Source organism: Pimephales promelas, chromosome 12 (genome assembly GCF_988280905.1).
Source record: "Pimephales promelas chromosome 12, fPimPro1.hap1.1, whole genome shotgun sequence".
In the NCBI taxonomy this organism is placed as follows: Eukaryota; Metazoa; Chordata; class Actinopteri; order Cypriniformes; family Leuciscidae; genus Pimephales; species Pimephales promelas.
Window position 1 is genome coordinate 2931937 of NC_142780.1, and position 20608 is coordinate 2952544.

At 38.6% G+C, this 20608-nt stretch overlaps 1 protein-coding gene across 3 annotated transcripts; it reads right to left on the minus strand.

Moving 5' to 3' along the window:
* Nucleotides 1-4821: 4821 nt before the first annotated feature.
* LOC120470673 (uncharacterized) lies at nucleotides 4822-18843 on the minus strand. 3 transcript variants are annotated; one of them, XM_089118166.1, is made up of 7 exons: nucleotides 18772-18843; nucleotides 17388-17463; nucleotides 16627-16838; nucleotides 13120-13252; nucleotides 11539-11650; nucleotides 10065-10304; nucleotides 4822-5330 (listed from the first exon to the last, which is right to left on the minus strand). In XM_089118166.1, exons 1-7 carry the CDS (start codon nucleotides 18841-18843, stop codon nucleotides 5273-5275), a joined length of 903 nt encoding a protein of 300 aa, XP_088974292.1. In that variant the 3' UTR covers nucleotides 4822-5272. The 3 variants fall into 3 exon arrangements, with proteins under 3 accessions (XP_088974292.1, XP_088974291.1, XP_088974290.1); XM_089118165.1 differs by having other exon boundaries at nucleotides 16627-16847; XM_089118164.1 differs by having other exon boundaries at nucleotides 16627-16865.
* Between the last annotated feature and the right edge of the window lie 1765 nt (nucleotides 18844-20608).

Below are 20608 nucleotides of genomic sequence, written 5' to 3' on the forward strand. Positions count from 1 at the left end.
AAACAGCAAACCAACATTAGAGATGCTGCGGCACCATTGGTCCACTGGTTACTCCAGTTATCCAATCACAGCTGATGCTGATGGACAGGCATATGAGGACGAGGGAAATGTGTTTCAAACATGTCTTCTTACTGGATAAAAAATACCCATAATTGAAATAGTAGTTCCCTTTTAAAAAAAAACTTTTGCTGATAATTTACTCACCCCCATGTCATCCAAGATGTCAATGTCGTTCTTTCTTTTTATGGATTTTTCTCCATATAATGGACTTCAATGGGAACCAAATGGTTCAAGGTCCAAAAGACAGTTTCAGTGCAAACTGTTCAAAGGGCTTTAAACGATTCCAGACGATGAATAAGGGTCTTATCTAGCGAAACGATCGCTCAAGTTTTATAAGCTCAAATGCTCGTCTTGCTCTGTTCTGTGATGCACGTTCGTGACTTTCCTGTTTGAACTCGTTCATCAAAATGAACAAATCTTTTCCAGAGTCAACTCGTTCATTTCGTTCGTTGAATGAACCAAATGACACGATCGTTTCGCGATCGTTTCGCTTGATAAGACCCTTATTCATCGTCTGGAATCGTTTAAAGCCCTTTGAACAGTTTGCAGTTTGCCCTGAAACTGTCTTTGAACGGTTTGGTTCCCATTGAAGTCCATTATATGGAGAAAAATCCTGGAATGTTTATCAAAATTTATTTTTGACTGAAGAAAGAATGACATGGAAATCTTGGATGACATGGGGGTGAGTAAATTATCAGCAAAAGTTTTTTTAAAAGTTAATTACTCCTTTAAATGAGTGCTTAGATTTTTAGACTTTATCTTGCCGTTTCAATCCAGGGTTTTTTTTTTTTTTTTTCAAAATAGCTGGGTGAAAATCACAGTAATTGCATTTTAAAATATGCATATACAAATAGGTGTTAGCTCTAAAAAAGCTGCATGCACAACAATTTAAGAACAATTACAACAGTTTTAGATGGAGATTGACAAGTAATACCACAGACATGAGTATTTCATGTTGACTATGTTTTGACATGTTTCTTGTCACGAAATAAAAACATTTGTGCCAAATATTCAGTTTTGTGTGATTGGTGGTTTATGGCATCTGAAGTATGTACTAGAGCACTAATTTTAGTCCATTACTACAGACACACCTTTAAATTCAACTGTAGAAAGTGTTGTGTTATAATTTGCTTTTACAGCCAAAAACTATTTGCAGCTTATAAATAATGACATTTGCACGTGTAAAGATATCCAAAAATCATGTAGAGCAAGACAATTGATTGATATACACGTGGATTCAACATTCAAATCCAACCTATGTCAAATTTGGCTTTCAGTCTCCTTCCTTTCTGACTATGTATTTATCCGGCTCTACAAGGAAGAAGGAAGTTCACAAGCAACAAAAAGGGTATGCAAAACAGCTCCTTGTAAAAATGGTTTATTACTTTATCTCAATCCATAGGAATGTTATTTCCTTTCTTAGTAAGAGGAAGTTAGGTGACTAAAATAATAAGCATAATAGACAAAAGCCAAAGCAAACACTTTTGCACAAGACGTGTGTCACATTATTGCATCTTTGACAAACATTTGATAACATGAGAATTGTAGTTTCTCTGGGATAAAATACAAAATTAAATCTTTTAACATCGTTTCAGTTTCCAAGAAGGTCCAAAGCAATGAAACATCGTTCGCACAGGGAAATCTTTAGATGGCTTCCTCATGGTGAGGATCACAGTTGGCCTCTTGTGATGTACGGTAAATACAGGGTATTTTGAACCTAAACCTGATATAGTACAATGCAAATGAGCGGTGGCTGATCTTTGCCTAATATGGCTGTTTAAAAGTCAACTTCGTCCCGGTTCAACAAGTGTTTCTTTGATTTGCATTAGCGGATGCAGTAAGTAGCCCTGTCTGCAATGCCTGACTGCAGAATTCCACAGAATTTGTTCATCATTCATCACACTTCACATGTCTGCTCCTTGTATGTAAATATTGTGGTTGATTTGATCATTCTCTAAAGCTACTGTTGAGATGTGCTAATGTTCACACGCAAAAAAAAAAAAAAAAAAATCACTGAATTCTGAAGAATTGGTGGCTAATTTTTGCTCGACTTGCTGCCATCGCGCTGACGATTAGGGCTGGACCCCCTATGGTGCTCCTCGGTTATGTTTGACCGAAAAACTTTTACGATTTTTTTTTTCTTTCAAATTTTTTACTTCATCGGAATGGCATGAAACTTAGCAAAGGCTTTGGCACTTGCTATGTGAACTAAAAAAAAATCATGGACATGATTCGAAAAGGTTAAATGGTCCTGAAAAAATAGTCACACTTGTTCTAATCGTGGTCAAAAATGAGCGCAATGGAATGAATCGGAGACTGATTTCCTCTAGTGGAAGCGTTTGGTACTGCGGCCAGACACTCTCACTGAACGCTCATTTTTCGAGATATCAAGCTCAAATTTGGAACACAACTTTGTGTTCTTTGTAAAGCCAACTTATGGCTTTGATTCTCTTGCAGTTTTAGAGTAAAATGTGATTTTGGAAAAAAAAAATCAAACAAAAATTGAAAATAGTACACACCATTGTGAGACTTAAGTTTAAAACTTTTTTCTCTTCTGCAATAATTTGCCAAGTGTCGTCTTTGAAAAGAGATCAAACTTCAGTCTGTTTCTTTAAAGCACTCAAGATTTACCAGTTTAAGTTGGAAATGTAGTTTCCAGGTCTATGCTCAAAAAGTGAATAAATAGATTATAAATACAGCGTAAATATAACTTAGTACTATAAAATCCTCTAAAAAATATTAAATATTAAATAAAAAACATTATCAAGCTAAAATATAGTAGGGGAGAGACGGAGTTAAAACACGTTTCAGATAAACGTCGTTTTCTAAGACAAGGTTACAGATAGATGTTTTTTTGTGATCAACAACTCACATTTGTGTTCTCATATCATGTGTTATTCGGTAGAAATATAGAATGGTTTAAGTAAAAATCATTGCGAGAGCAGGGCGATTGAAACACGGGGTGGGACGGATGAAACATAAGTTTTAACAGTAACTATTCTTCTAATGCTTGCCCAATAAACAACATGTGGTCAGCCTTTGCGCATTTTGCGTAATCTTTCTAATAGGCTATTTTGAAGAAGAATCTGCTAACAATTAATTCTTACATTTATTCCTTGAGTCATATTGAGTGATTGAGTAACTTTTTAAACTAAAAATCTCTGATATTATACACTTAGGGATGTGTTGCAGCACTAATTCACCTGCTGTATTAATATCACAATGGCACGTGAAACAATAAATACAACTTGTCAGTCCAAAAAAAGTACTTTAAAGTAACTTTAAAATGGCATGACTACGCTATCTCACGACCAATTCGTACGAATTCGTATGAGTGATTAAAAAGTGGCTAATTCATACTAAGTCATACGACCTCACTCATACAAATTCGTACGATTTGTCCAAACCCACGTGATGGGTAGGTTTAGGGGCGGGGTCAGGGGTAGGTCATTCGTACGAATTCATACGAATAAAATATGTACGATTTCGAAAAAATCATACTAATTCGTACATGTGAGTTCATACGAATTGTTACAAATTAGCCACCTCGTAAAATATGTACGAATTCTTGTGAGATCGGGTTGGGCATGACGTAAAGAGGAAATGTTTTCGCGGGTCTCGTAGGCATTGCGTGCTGCACGTGCTGACGAAATTTGACATACATGACGTGAGTGGTTTTCAAGGAAAACCAATGTTTCAATCTCAATGTTTCAATCGTCCCACCTCTCCCCTACATTCATTTCATTGAATTATGTCATTTTTGACCGACACGCGAAGAGCACCAGAGGGTTAATTTTTCAGAGGGTTAAAATTTCTAAATGGGTAACAGGTGTCAGAGTAACCCATAAAACATCCTAAGTCCTATTCTTTCCCAAAAGATTTTGCTATGCAAGCTAAATGAGCAAAGACAGGTATTACTTAAAGACTGACTCTCAGAAAACATTGTTCTGTGCATCCGCCTGCACAATCTGTTTTTGAGAGGGTTCGGGAAGACAGTCGTTGTTTTTGCTATATTTCACTTGTGAACTCTACAAGATCAATAAGGTCACTAGTTTGGCAACAAGAAGTTACTCTACTAGTTAGACTACATACACACACGTGAGTAGCGTGAATGACATATTTCTGTAAGCCAAATCAAACCCACAAACGAGTTTGCATTTTAGCACCTCCTGTTCCATCGTACCGAGGTCAATGAGTTTTTTTGGTTCATAAGGTTTGCGGTGAACACAGGCTCAAGATATTTTCATGTTGTGTTCTTCTTTGATATAAAATAAATGAATGTAATGTGATTTTTTTTAAAGCTTTTACTCTTGTAAAAGGCGGTTGCTAACGTTTACACTGCAGGTCTTGATGCCCAATTCTAAAGCGGTTTGGCCTCTCATTTACATGAAAACCCCGTTTTATAACAGAAAATGATTATTTGTAAAAACTCTGATATGTGTTGCCGTGTTAACTGGGAGAAACAGGGTTTTAGGCTTTCAAACGTCACATCATGCGCCAGAAAATGCTTAGCGTCACGTGAGCGCCCAGTTTGGCAGAGTAATGATGGCGCTCGGCTGCGTATTTATACGGGTTAATGTAAGTTTCTCTTAATACCCGGCTATGTGTAAATGTGATTTCCAGATTTTCTGTCCGTTTACATGTTCTTTCAATTGTGACTCATTCTATCACATGCGAGCAAAACATCAGAACTGGGTCACATTTCACTGACCGTGTAAACGAGGACTGTTGTGCCGTCATCACACTGTTGTTCCTTTATTGGTAGTTTTATGTATTTTATTCTTAGTTTTAAGAAGGTCAGCTTTAGTCAGCCTTGTTTTTTTAACTGTGCTTTGTAAATAAATATTGTATTGTCATCAAACGTCGTAAAATCATCTACTTTCACATCGTTGTGGTCTTCTTTGTGTTCATAATCGTGGTCATAAAAGGTTTAATGATGGTGATGTGGAAGTCATGTGACTATGGTGTAGATCATTTTCAGCTTTTGACTTCTGCCAAGTTTACACTTGTTTTCATTAATAAAGATTATCATGATGAACAACATCAACAAACTTGCGTTAGTCCCAGAGCTTATATTCAGCGATAATCCAAAAGCCAGGTCTCTTGGTTGAGGGATCCAGGATGGTGCTACTGCTAACTTACCAAAATATCTCATCTCTGATCCATGCGGCGAACTGTTGTGCGACTGCAGTTCTTCACAAGTGTCCCTGATTCACTCCCAAGCCATCAACAGTTTACTGAATGCTACAAATGCTCCATGCCCAGGGTCACTGAAAACAAAGAGGAAATGAACAAGAAATATCAGAAGCAAAAAACAGCTATGAAGACATGTATTTCTTTTCATCGGATGCCCATTTTCCACAAGTTGGGATGATGCTTAGGGTTTTCATGTAAAGTTTGTAACATACTTTGATTAAAATTCCTCTATTGTTGTGTAAAACAACAACCTTTTTACCTCCTCCAAAACAGCTCTGTCCACAGCGACCCGTTCCAGTACATGTCTCTTTAAAGGAAAATGAGCAACTGCTACTGCTACACCTAACCTACACCTGTACTAACCTAACCTACACCTTACCTACACCTAAACTACCCTAACCTACACCTACACTAACCTATACCTAAACTAACCTAACCTACACCTAAGCTAACATAACCTAAACTAACCTATACCTAAACGAACCTAACCTACACCTTACCTACACCCAAACTACCCTACATCTAACCTAACCTACACCTAAACTAACATAACCTACACCTAACCTAACCTACACCTAAACTAATCTAACCTACACCCAAACTAACCTAACCTACACCTAACCTTCACCTAAACTGACATAACCTAGCTTACACCTAAACTAAACTACCCTACATCTAACCTAACCTAACCTACACCTAAACTAACATAACCTACACCTACACCCAAGCTAACATAACCTAACCTACACCTAAACTAACCTAACATAACCTACACCTAAAATAGCATAACCTACACCTAAACCAACCTAACCTACACCTAAGCTAACATACCCTAACCTATACCTAACCTAACATAACCTACACCTAACCTTCACCTAAACTAACATAACCTAACCTACACCTAAACTAACCTAACCTACACCCAAACTAACCTTCACCTATACCTAAACTAACATAACCTAACCTACACCTAAACCAACCTAACCTACACCTAAGCTAACATACCCTAACCTAAACCTAACCTAACATAACCTACACCTAACCTTCACCTAAACTAACATAACCTAACCTACACCTAAACTAACCTAACCTACACCCAAACTAACCTAACCTAGACCTAACCTTCACCTATACCTAAACTAACATAACCTAACCTACACCTAAGCTAACAAAACCTAACCTACACCTAAAATAACATAACCTACAACTAAACTAACCAATCCTAGCCTACACCTAAACTAACCTAACCTACACCTACACCTAAGCTTACATAACCTAACCTACACCTAAACTAACATAACCTACACCTAAACTAACATAACCTAACCTAAACCTACTCCTAAACTAACATAACCTACACCTAACCTTCACCTAAACTAACATAACCTACACCTAAACTAACATAACCTACACCTAACCTTCACCTAAACTAACATAACCTACACCTACGTAACCTTCACCTAAACTAACTTAACCTACACCTACACCTAAACTACCCTACATCTAACCTAACCTACCCCTAAACTAACATAACCCACATCTAACCTAACCTACCCCTAAACTAACATAACCCACACCTAACCTTCACCTAAGCTAACATAAACTAACCTACACCTAAACTAACCTAACATAACATACACCTAAAATTACCTAACCTACACCTAAACCAACCTAACCTACACCTAACCTTCACCTAAGCTAACATAACCTAACCTACACCTAAACTAACATAACCTACACCTAACCTCCACCTAAACTAACATAACCTAGCCTACACATAAACTAACCTAACCTACACCTAAACTAACCTAACCTAGACCTAATCTACACCTAACCTAACATAACCTATACCTAAACTAACCTACTCCTAACCTACACCTATACCTAAACTAACATAACCTAACCTACACCTAAAATAACATAACCTACAACTAAACTAACCTAACCTTCACCTAAACTAACCTAACCTACACCTAAGTGTACATAACCTAACCTACACCTAAACTAACATAACCTATTCCTAAACTAACATAACCTAGCCTACACCTACACCTAAACTAACATAAGCTACACCTAACCTTCACCTAAACTAACATAACCTAACCTTCACCTAAACTAGCATAACCTACACCTAACCTTCACCTAAAATAACATAACCTAGCCTACACCTAAACTAACTTAACCTACACCTACACCTAAACTAACCTAACCCTAAACTAACCTACACCTATACCTAAACTAACATAACCTGACCTACACCAAAACTAACATAACCTACACCTAACCTAAAACTAAAAAAACATAACCCACACCTAACCTACACCTAAACTAACTTAACCTACACCTAAACTAACCTAACCTAACCTAACCTATGGCCCAAAGGAAGGAGGATAATATATTTGTAAATTGGGTGATCGCGTCGTTTATATTTTTTGTGCCTTTCGTAACGTGAATGCCGAGACACTATCCGATAAATTAGGAGTAGGGATACCAATAATTGTACTTGCTAAATAAGTTATCTTTAATAATTTGTTCTTGTTGGTAACTGTTAGAAACAGTGTTTCTCGACGGGAGGAATCAGAGAACAGAAGTGTTCTTGTGGGTCGAAGATTCACGGCGAGAGGAGATAAAAGTGTGAAGAGAATGAGATAAAAGAGAATGGTCTGCGACATTGTAACACTGGCTGGACGCTTCAAAGGCAAACTTTCCAAAATTGTAGTCACAATCACATGGATTACATCAGACAGAGGCGCACATCTGTTGACTGTGTGCGTCACTGATGAGGACGGGTTCTGTTTGCTTTAGACGTGACTCGTCTGGTGTAAAACATGAGTCTTTAATTCAGTGATTGTTTCTGTTAGCTTTCACAATGACATCCAGACAGGATATCAAACCTGACATCATTAAACAATCCCTTCAGCTTATTTTATGGAATAATAAAAAGAGAGCTTCCTGTTTGCTGATTGACTGAGTTTGTGACAAGTTACTGATGAACAGTATCAGTGTTAATATTCACATGGCTTTTTTGCTCATTGTGAAACTAATGATGTAATGATATTCCAACTGCCCAGTCAAATCAAATTTGCAATTTGGCATTCAGTGACATTCTCATTTTAGTGATATAATAAGAATAATAAACATTAATATTCAGGGAAGACCATAGTTTACATTTAAGTTGATGCAGCGGTGAGGGATATGAATAATGAATGTTGGCTGAAAAATGTTGAGAACTACTGTTTTAAAAGAAGGTTATTATAGTTGACTACATCTAAAACTTAAGTCATAAAAACAATATTTTTTGCAACTTTAAATAAAATAAATATTAACTGAAATAAAATCAAATATTTCATCTAGTTGCCAAAGCAACATTTCTTATTTTTATTTAGTTTAACCCGATGGAGTAAAATAACTCAAACTGAAACTGAAATAAAACATATTTTAATTAATAAAAACGACAAAAAAAATAGAATTAGAAAAAAACTTTAAAGTTAAAATGGAAAATAAAAACGAATTCAAAATATTATGAAAATCCTCTAAACGTATTTTAATAATACTAAAATAACACTGTTTAAAAGTAAATAATTTTTGTAGGAGGACAGTCTCGTCATTGAAACTTTCAATATTTTAATATTTTTTATTAATAATTCATTACATTTATATAGACCTTTTCTGGGTACTCAAAGCACTGTACATAATTTAATAATATTTAAATGATAATCTATAAATAATCTTGTTTCCTAGTTGTAATTACGTAATAATGAGATTTGCGTCGTAATTCGTAACTCGTAATTACAGCTTGCAAACTCATAAATTCCCGAGAACTGAGGGAGCAGATTCATTTTGACGTTGATATTGTTGCCATATAGAAACACGTAATTGACCTACGGCTAAGACACGCCCTCAAACGCGATGAGCCAATCACAGTGCGCAGCTAACCCAAAACACTCGGGCATTCTCTGTTTCTACGTCCATTGAAATGCATTGCAGTTAGTCAGTTTTCATTCGTTCTGTTTAAAATGGTCAAACGGTGTGTATGGTGTACATGCAGCTCCGACACTACAGTTCCCGAGAGGCTGGACGACGGTGTGTATCTCAACTGAGATAAGTGTCTGCTCTGGATTAAGTTATGCGGCAGACCACAACACAAACTAAACGTGGGTAAATTAAACAAGGATGTCTACATCTGTTCTAAGTTAAGTCAACAGCGTATTTGAACGTTATCTTTAAAATCTCTAACGTAGCGTTAGGCTAACATTAGAAAACGTTGACGTTAGCTTCTAGCTGTGTTGTACATCATGTCACTTAGCTTCATTAACGTATCAGTAAATAACCGAGATAACAAATGTTAACAATGTTTTGCTGAATGATTCATGTAAATACTGTAGCACCAAACGCTGATGGCAACGATATGCGGTTTATCACGTTTACACTGTGACCTGTATATTTTTGCCTGGAGCTGAAGCTTTTCATCTAGCTTCTCAACAATAAAATTATTAATATAACCCTCCAATGCATAGTTAAGTGACTTTGAGATGATATATAATCTTTCTGTCTCCTGTGAAATGTCTTTTTTACTGTGACAGCTGCCATAGCGCCTGTCCCCGAATGTTGACTGTGTGTTTGAGTGAGTGGAGGGGGCGTGGCCTAGCCATAGGTCAATTCCAAAGAAGTGAACTTTTTTCTTTAAATCTTTGAAAGGAATGTCACTTATGATAATTACAGCATGAATGCAGAGTTAGCTCTTTTCATCAGCATAAAACCCAGTTTCCCATCATCCAAATGTCTGAAGGCCAGAAAGCGTCTCATACCAGTGAAAGTAGCAGTGCCCTCCACAGGCGCCGTCCTGCTGTCCGTTGTCCGCCGACTCCAGCTCCACGCCGAGATGGTAGTCAGGAGAGTTCCTCATGTTGCCCAGGAAGCGTACGATACCGGTGCTGATCCGGCCCGAGGGTAACATGATCCGGACCCTGTGCCCGATCTTCAGATCCAGGGGAGAGTGGGGAACGAACACTCGATGAGGTCCAGCTCCACTCCTCCAAGACCTTGCACTGAAGAAAAAGTAAGAACATCCAACCTTTATGCAGAACTCTTTAAATGCATCACTGATCGTTACACAGGAATTCTGATTGGCCAATCACTGCATTCCAGAGTCAATTTATTACACGGTTCTCTGGAACACTTGATTGTGACAATGACAGGGAAGAATGAACATGTCAAACTTAAAGGTGCATTGTGTAATATTTAGGAGGATCTGTTGACCGAAATGCAATATCATATACATAACTGTTTTCAGTGGCGTCAGAAGACCTTACATAATGAACCGTTATGTGTTTATTACCTCAGAGGCATTTCTCTCTACACACGCCACGGGTCCGCTTACATCGACATGTTTCTATGGTGGCCCTGAACGGACAAACGCGTTTTGAATGTTGTCAGGGAATGTCTAATTGAAGAGAATTGGCACTAGCTGGTTACTTCCGGGTTCTGGACTGGCTGCAGTAACGCGTCTCTGTCCATGCGGGGGCGCTCGCGGTCGAGTGCAGAATGAATGGGAGTCAATGGGGTTTCACCCCCAGAAATCCACTTTTCTCAGGATGTAATTTTTTGGCAAGTAATTTGAAAGTTGCATTCAAAAGGGAGGGCTAAGAAAATACACTCAGCTGAAAATTGCATTTTTAAGTTCACTTATCTGTTCTAAAAATCCGTTCAAAAATGTGATGACGTCACACAATAGCAGAATGCTAGCGTGTTCCGGCCAACAACATTGATTTCGTCGTTCATTCGACTTTTGGCCTATAATCTATATTGAACTTGCGGAATCATTAATAAAATCTATTTTGATTTAACGACAAGCAGGTGAAAGAGACACATTTAGCCGTTTAGCCCCATAGACTCCCATTCATTCTGCACTCGCCCGCGATCACCTCCAGTGGAATTCTAATGGAACTGCAACCAAGATGATACACAACGGGGCTAATAGGAAGTGCCAAGGCTCTCCGTTAGACGGGCTCTGATGTTGTTCTTCAAGCAAAGAATCAAACTAAAGTCAGCGTGAATAAGTTACAATAATATTCACAATAATATTGTATTACTAAATAATTAAGTAAACATAATTTCTTAATTTTTCTTTGTAAAGAAACCTTGTTTCTGAACTTGCTCTGCCGTCTCAGACGACGTCACTTCCTGTCAGCCACCGTAACTTCTGTTGGGTGTATTCGCAACCTCACCACTAGATGCCGCTAAAACTTACACACTGCACCTTTAAAACAATATGAATGAGACCTGATGTTAGACATGGCAGAAGTGGCTCTGGAGTCTGATGGGCCGGTAACACCACTAAGCAATCCCATGTCAGATCTCTTCTGCTGGTGAATCTGTCTGAGACTGAGACCACCTATGGAAAGTTGGAAAAGATGGTCTAATTTTTTTCATTCATTTCCATTTTTTCTTACACCGTGTGCTAACCAGACATGACACGATAAAAGGCCTTTTCATAATCGTGATAATCGTTTTTAAACCAGCCGGCTGGAACAACAACTTTATTTAATGTTAAAGGCATCTTAAATAGCCATACTAAAAGCAACAACAATGGATAATTCAGATGTTAAAGGGGTGGTTGATTGCGATTTCACATTTTCATTTTAAATAGTGTGTAACGTTGCTGTTGGTGCATGAACAGTATCTGCAAAGTTGCAGCGCTGAAAGTTCAGTGTAAGTAGAGATATCGTCTTTTAAAAATCAGGAAGTATCCACAAGTTTCCGAGGGGCGCTCATGTAAAAAATAAAGTGGGTGAAACTTCCGGTGAGGCGGCGGAAGTAGCATTTCAATGGTGTTTTGTGTGTTAGTTAGCGAAGAGGCTAGCTGTTTTTTGGAGAATTATTTTACTATTTAAAGACGGCAATCATTATGAGAGATGGTGTTACGGAGCTCAGGGACAACATGCGCTGTTCGCGGTTGTATGTATAACCGGACTAAACTAATTCAGTGGCTTAAACGGGATTGTTTTGAACATAAGCTGAAAACGAAATCAGAGTGATCCTGCCAACGACTGAAGTTTCCATCAACCTCCCAAAAGACAACGAATCTTCCTGTGTACATTTGTTTAAAATCTTAATGTTCTATAAACTCTATCAGCATGTGATTGGCTGTTCGCTACTGATGTTACACCTAAACTCAGGATCAAAGCCTGAGGTGACAGAATTCCAAATGTGCCAGTTAATGTATTCAAGCAGCACATTCATTTATAATTTTGAATAAACTCCAAAGCACAATGACTAAGTGTGTATTTTTTATTTTAATTGTTTGTCAGCTCACACAACTGTCTGTCAACATGCCTTGATGAGTATTGATTATTAATAATGTTATTATAATACTCCCAACCAACTACTGCGGAGGGTAAAGGTACTGTTATTTCACCCTTTTTAATTTCGTTGAGGTTGTGTTCCCACATTGTTAGCTAGTTTGGATCGCTATAACTTGAATGACTGTCAACTGTTGAATGAACGAGTGTCAAGCATGTCAAGTAACGCTTTGTTTACTTCAAACCGGAAGTCGCGCCCACTTTTGACGCAAGGCCTCATGGGGCGTAGGAAACTTGTGGATATTGCCTACAAAATCGACTCGATTGGGACTACAGCTGGGTTTTAGACGTCACTAACCCACACATTTACATCAATACTGTTTGATTATGTTCCTGAAAGTGTCGATCGTAATTTAGCTCTCTGTGCTGCGAATTTACGGAAGACAGCTTCCATAATCTCCACGAGTTCAACACCGGATTCAACAAGAAACTGTTACTAAAACATGAAGCAGTTCCGACTTTAAAACCAGAGGCAGCAGTTGTAGGAATATGAAACTCTTACTAGAACATTCATGCTCCTTCTCCTCAGAATCCAGTCCGTTCTCCAACCCGGACTCTACAAAGACCTCGTTTGAATCATCTGAATCGCTGTCTCTGTACAGCAATCCAGTCCTCACCAGAACCTCAGCGCTCAACTGAAAAGATCACATCACACAATTCAAATGCAAGTTAAAAAGGTTAGGCTTCCGTCAGGCGCTTCATATATACGGTACAATCTTTTAGGGGTTTCCATCATGGCCTCATTTTATGGATTTAGTTCTAAATAATTTAGCTTTAATCCATTTTTTTTATTTTGATACATTGAATCAGCTTGACATACTTTATCACTAGAAAATTTGAAATAGCTCGTAAAAACATGAAGACATTTCTCCTTATATAAACCATTTTGGCATAAAGGGTTCTTTAAATTTGAATCAAGAACCCTAGAGTTCTACATTGAACCTCATTTTCTAAGGCTGCGTTCACACTGCAGGGGCCAAATGCTCAATTCGGAAAAAATTCGATTTTTTTGTAAGGCCGTTCACATTTCCAATTAAATGCGACCTTTTGTGACCCATATGCGCAGAAGAGTACTCAACGGTCAACAACGTCACTTGTTGTTTGCGGAAGTTTGCACTAAACATGGATGTCAACAGTGGAGCTCGTTTAACAATATTAAAGTTATTTTCCCAAAAGAGCCAGAACAATTACAATCTTCTCATTTCCCGCCTACTTCAACGCAGAATTATGACGTTTGTCGCATATCAATGACGTGCGGGTCGGATACATGTGACCTGGCCGTCCAAGTCGCATTTCCAAAGATCGGATACATTTCGGATTTGGACCACATACCCGAGTGGCCTGGGTCGCATTTGAAAAGATCGGATCTGTGTCATTCAGACTGTCATGAAAATATCAGATACAGGTCGCACAGGGGCAAAACAATCGTAATTGGGTTGTTTCAGCCAGCATTGTGAACGTAGCTTAAAGGCCCGTATACACCGGGACGAATATCAGCGCGCGTTATTCGTCAGCGTTTTTCAACGCATTTTTTTTGTGTTCACAACCAAGCGATTTTCGCTGACGATGAGCCGAGTGAACATGCAAATTCATTCCCTGACATTAGATGGCGCTCTGCAATACCACTCCATATCAGTTTTCTTTTATCAATATTTGTTTGTAGTCGCTGTCGTGTTTGTCATATAGTTATTCATGTTCTAGCACCAACGAGAAAAGCAGCTCTACATTCATCTTGCCTCGCATCTTCCTCGTCTTATTTCTTCCTGGCTGTGTAGACGGCGACGCGTAAATCTTCTTCTCCGTTCCATATGTGTACTCGGCAAGACTGTTTTGTGTTTGAGCGCCCCCAAGTTGTGTTTTACTGTAACTTCAGAAGCTCCCAACACATGAGCAAAAGCACCAATCTCATTGGTCGGATAGTTTTTGCCCCAGCACGTCAAACTAAAAAAAAAAAAACGGAGGCGTTTTAAAAAAAAAATGACGCTTTTACGCGTTGCGTTTTACGCGTCGGTGTGCATATTCACATTGGAGTCCTTTGTTTAGTCACGAGGCGTTAAACGTCGGCCAATAACGCGCGCAAATTTCGTCCCGGTGTGAACAGGCCTTAAGAGTGATACAGAAACAGTGTGTTTGTTCACACACTGCAAAAAACAAACAATTTATAGGAATGGGTAGTATGCTGTATAGTGTGTGTCACGGTGTAAATATATAGCTCTTTTGACAGTTTAGAGAGAGACAGTTTAGACTCTTTAGTTTAGGCCATAGACATATACACTAGACCTCACCTGGGGGTTCTAAGCATGCGTCAAAACCGCCGCCATCTTGGAACAGGGGTCTTGTCATAGGAAGTAGCTAGGTAACGCTGCTATCTCTGCCTTTACTTCGAATTCATTGATGGTGGCGGACTTTTGTGCAGCGTATGAAGTTCACGGATGAAATCTGAACTAGGAAGAATGTTTTACAAAAAATTTAAAAAAAAATTTAAAAAAAAAATTCTTTCTGGAATCAATGATAAATACATGTCTGACCGTTGGAACAAACCAAAAAACAAGAAAAATCGCATTCATGATGATTTGTGATGATTTTATTTGCGTTAGACCTGTGTCTACTACATTGACGCTGATGCATTAAAGTGGAGGGGCTCCCCTGTTTCAAGATGGCGGCTCTATTGACGCATTCGTTCCAATGAACTGCCGTATCCAAGGTGAGGTCTAGTGTATATGTCTATGAGTTTAGGTCCCGTCCACACTACTGCGTTTTCGTTTAAAAACGGAGAATTAAAACGAAAACGATCTCCGTCCACACTAGCGTTTTACCTGCGTATTAGAATTTATCTCCGTCCACACTAAAACGACTGAAAACGTGGATCACGTGACCATTCACCAACACTGGGCATGCGCGCGCCGGTGTAAACAGTGGTTGGCGAATCAGGGAAAGATAGCGTGAGCCTCTGCGTCATCGTTTGTAAACTCCTCCGTTTTGTCGGGAGGTGCAAACGTAGCAAAAGGTCTCCGTTTTTAAACGAAAACGCAGTAGTGTGGACGGGGCCTTAGAGTGATGAAATGAATGAACGAGAATATAAAAAGTGGGATGTGCTTGATGTTATAAAGAGTTATAAGTGCAATCTATACTGAAAAGGACAGCAAGTGCTTGGGAGCACTTCGACTCGGCGTAGTAATATCATCACTCGTGAAAAGTCGAGTCCATAGATGCCCCGAGTTGTATTCCGCCATCCAATATAGTTATCCACTTTACACACTTAGAAAAGCGCAACGATTTATTTTGTGTCACCATTCTTGGTCGAGTTACAATACTCATGGAACTAATAGGGAAAACGTGGAGGTGTTTGATCACTACTCTGCTTGGCCCATATTGAATGAACTGGGCTAGTTTAGTGCGATCAAAGTGTCACCCCGTGATTGAGTGCACACACTGAGATCTGAGAGGTATGTATCAACTCGTCTTAGTTACGGGAATAACATAGTTTAATATAAAAGACCGGTGGAGTATCCCTTTAAATACTAAGTACAGTGCACTTATTTTGTTGAGATGTAGCCGGTACGGTTAGGGACAGGTCTGCTGGTATGGGTAGGGTTAAGCGGTAAGGGAAGGTAATTATAGATGCAAATTACAGAAAATAATTACAGATGTAATTACATGTGGGTAGTTTCTAAATATAAGTACAATGTAAAAACATGTGTGTATACAATAAGTGGATTGCATCAAAGTATTAATTTAAGTGTTATTTAAGTACACATTATATAACGTGGGACCTGTCTGTGCAAGTTTGCCTCTCAGACACAGCATTCATGGGAGGAGAGTATTTCCTGCAACCTTTGAGCATTGCTAGTTTCAGTTGCCAACCCCATCAATTACCTAATGAAGCGGTTATCCTCATTATCAAAAAAAAATGCATGCTATTTAGCATTTAAACAAAGGGCCAGGCGATCAAAGCAGCAATCAGGTGTCACAGGTGGTTCGTTATAATGGATTTTTGAGTTGAACACACCTGGTCTCTCAGATCACGTTGTCTCCTTCGCAGCTCCACAAACCGCATCTCCCATGATGCTCTCTGGTTTGCGATCTCTATCTTCAGCTCCTGGATCTCCCCTTCAGCCTTTAACAGTCTGTTGTGCAGGCGTTCACGCTGAACACAGTTTTCGGCTCTAGCCTTCTTCTCAGAGACTGAGTTCACATCTGTCCCTGCCAGATGCTTGACACCTTGGACAACTACAGATTTATGAAAGGCTTAATACTTTGACAAATCAAATAGGATAGTTCACCTAAAAAATAATTTTCTCACTGGCATCTTGTATGAAACCTCTGTGGTTTTCTTGTGGATCACAAAAATCTGTATTTTTGTTTTAAATAAATTCTCAATGAATGTCAGTGTTGTTTTGGATGGACAAAAAAATTATTCCCAATATATGTTCCACGGAAGAAAATAAGTCATAGTGGTTTTGTAAAAGATAAGGTCCAAGGAATCAGTGACAGAATGTTAATTTTCCCTTTAAGTACCCTTCATTTATGAGTTCTGCAATGTGATTTTGGCAGACTATATTTCATACAAAACTAGCCTGCCATCTATTGGACAGGTAAGGACATAACATGTTTCTTGCATATAAAATTTCACATTTACAGAGAACTCATCCACATGATATGATGTATTGGTAGAGTTAAAAAATTTACCTTACAATTGTAAAACAATCAGCAGAGTTTGTGTAAAAAAAATTGTATCATGACTGCACAATTCTGGATGTCTGGATTTACCTGTGGTCAGTTTATGGGCAGTGTCTGAGGCATTCTCCGTCCATGGGGCAGACTTTAGAGCACAATATGGGCTGACCTACAGTATACAAACAAATAACATTTGATTCAATTTACCAGTAATAACTGGAATAAGCAATATGTATACAATGTATTAACATTAGCATGTTGCTAATGTTTTTTCATTAGCATGAAAAAGCTTTGCGAAGCTCCAGTTATTCTCTACCTATATCAGTTAGTGTTTCTGAACTCCTGAAACGCCTCTATTGTAGTCTTGAGTTTCGTATGTGAACAAACCTCATCCAAATATTCCTCATTTTAATAATTAATACACAGAATAAAGGGGCGGGGCCTGGTTGAGTTAGTTAGTAGTGTGTTAAACTGGCGGTTATGGTAAGAGGCGGTAGCCTGGCTAACGCCAGACCACGTATCGTTGAGAATGAAAAGTCGTCTGGAAACCACATGTTAATTTTCTCGTATTTGAGGCGTGGTTTACGAATGCCCAGAGCCGCATTTTTGGGTGCTACGAATGTCTATCAAATGCACCTGTACGTCTATCTAATGCGCCTTTGCTCTCTCCTTGTTCTGTGATTGATTGGTTCCCTATTTCAGGGGAAAATTTGGTTCATGGTATCCAGACTGCCTTTCAGCGTGAATAAAATAGCAAGGCAGAATGGGGAAACCCAGGCTAAAGGGGCGGGACATTTCCCAAACATGCTGGAAGTGCTCGACCAATCACAACACTTTGCTCCAGCCGACCAATCAGAGTACAGTGTTTTTCAGGAGGAGGGGCTTCATAGAGACAGGAACTAAAAAGTGGTACATTTCCCAAAAGCCTCCTTAGCCAACTATGGTCACAAGTTCCATCGTTACCAATAGAGTTCAATGGAAATTGCGACCATAGTTGGCTAACGATGCTTTTTGCGACCATAGTTGGCTAACGATGCTTTCGGGAAACGCACCCCAGAGCGTTACTGACAGACGGTGAAGAGAGGAGCTGCAACAATGGAGAATATGAGGAAAATAGTCAAAATTCGAGATTGAAAACCTGCTCTAGTAGAGACCAAAAACAACATCAAGACTGAAGAAGGGCCAACGCTATCTCATGACCAATTCGTACGAATTGCGAGTGAGTAAAATGTTTCTGAATCGTACGAATTCGTACGACCTCACTCTTTTAACTCACGAATTCGTACAATTTGTCTAAACCCCAGTGACCGTTAGGTTTAGGGGCGGGGTCAGGGGTGGGTCATTCGTACGTGGGCAACTCGTAAAATATGCATGATTTAGCAAAAATCGTACAAATTAACCACCTCATAAAATTCATATGAATTAATAGGTCATAGGGTCATAATAGGTCTTCTTTAACTGAAGAGTACACAATCACCCAGAAAAACCTCCATGTGCACAACAGGCCCTTGAGAGTCCAGACGACTGCTGACCACACACACGTAGCCATTTTATGGAGATTTCACATGGTGCCTGCAATACAGACATGGAATTAATTCAAGCATAATTCTGTATGTTAAGTCCTTAAATTCTGACTCAGGTGAGTGACTGCCAAACGCTGTGGCTTTGAGTGAAAGAGGAATCTATTCTGCTATTTACTTCTGCAAAAACATTGAAGCTGGTAAATACCTTGATACAACAGTTGAACTTCAGTGGATATAAGAGTGTCTTGGTTTGTTTCTCTTCAGCTGGTCATCCGATGGCATGTTCACAGACGAAGACTTCAGCAGACACATCGAGCCTAGAGACATAATCCTGTGTAATCTGATTAGTGACGGGGTTACGTGCTCCTCCTGCGTCCCTTCATACTAATTTTGGTTCCTGATTCTATTTTCCCAAGTCCATATATCTGTGTATTGCTGTGGCAATGATCAGGGAGCGAAACCCTCAGATTCCTCTAAAACAAGCCCTAATCTAACAAGATGCTTCTGCTTGACTGAAATAAGCTTTAAAATCCTGACGTATCCAGTGTCAAGGTGAGCAAAACATCCATAGGACTGCACCTATATATTTTTCATTCGTTTAAATACATGAATATTTAGATCACACCTTAAAACAAAAATAACAAACTGCAAGTCTTGGACACTATCACTGGTGATTCAATCAGTAAAAACGCCTGGCCATTCTAAAATGCTTCACTTCTGTGAGTGGATAACAGTTTTGCATATTATAATGAGTTTCACTCTATCCAGTTTGCCATCACGAGGTAGGCATCTATGTTATTTAGCTATGCGTGTAATGCGCGAATCCGGTGGGCGGGGCTAAACCGGCAGTGTTGAAGTAGGCGTTGTTTTTCTTTTGCGGGGTCTGGGTTTTATCCTCTTTGTCGTCATAGTTCCCCACTTTGAAAAAGTCGTTTGCGGGGCTGGTGTCAATAAAAGCTTTTATTGGACTAACAAGGACATTTTCAGTTCTGAAACTTACAGAATATTCTTATAATATGATGAACTCTGGAAAATTTGATTTCTCGGTTCATCACCCCTTTAAAAGATCAGTTTACAGGTGTGATCATGACACATAAACACTATGAAGCAAACTAATGCTTATGAAGTGTACCCATAGTCTGTGGGAAAACCATGGATTAATGAGTTGCTTATCATTTACCATTCAAGATGATTATTTGAGAATTAATTAGAATTAGATTTAGTAATAAAACAGATTCTAAAGCTGTGTACCTTTTTTTAGACAGGATCCTTTAGCGCAGCGCGACACACTGTTAAAAAAAAAAAACGGTCAAATGACTGGCAGACAAAAAACGTAAAATTAAAGTAAAATATCTATAATTTATAATAACTATAATTTTATGGAATTTTTTATTAAAATTTTTACAGAAAACACTCTTATTTTACAGTTTTTTTCTTGTTTAAATTAAGATATTTTACATAAATTTTATGGTTTTTGTTTGGCAGCCGTAGCTGCCAGTCATTTGACCGTTTTTTAATTAGCCTATGATTTTTTTTACAGTGCAGTGTAATTGTTGAGAGATATCGTTTTTCTAGTGAGGGTGTTATTTGCATCATTCATCTGTTGGAACCACCGCCGGGATCAATGCATGACAATTTTCCGAGAGTCACATTTATGCACATTATTTGAACGTTGGGACATGCACAGGGGGGTTGCTCAGGTTGCAAAAATAAAAATAAATAGTAATAATTAAAAAAAATTTTTTAAAAAAACTAAACAATTAACAATTAAACAATAATATGAGAAACTCT

Excerpts from the sequence above, each read along its gene's own strand:
- LOC120470673 (XM_089118164.1), bottom strand. The coding sequence starts at position 18,843 with ATGGCTACGTGTGTGTGGTCAGCAGTCGTCTGGACTCTCAAGGGCCTG. Across the intron at positions 16,866-17,387 it reads TGCCCATAAACTGACCACAG|CCTTTCATAAATCTGTAGTT; the intron begins GTAAATCCAGAC and ends CAAAGTATTAAG. Across the intron at positions 11,651-13,119 it reads GAAGGAGCATGAATGTTCTA|GTGGTCTCAGTCTCAGACAG; the intron begins GTAAGAGTTTCA and ends AACTTTCCATAG.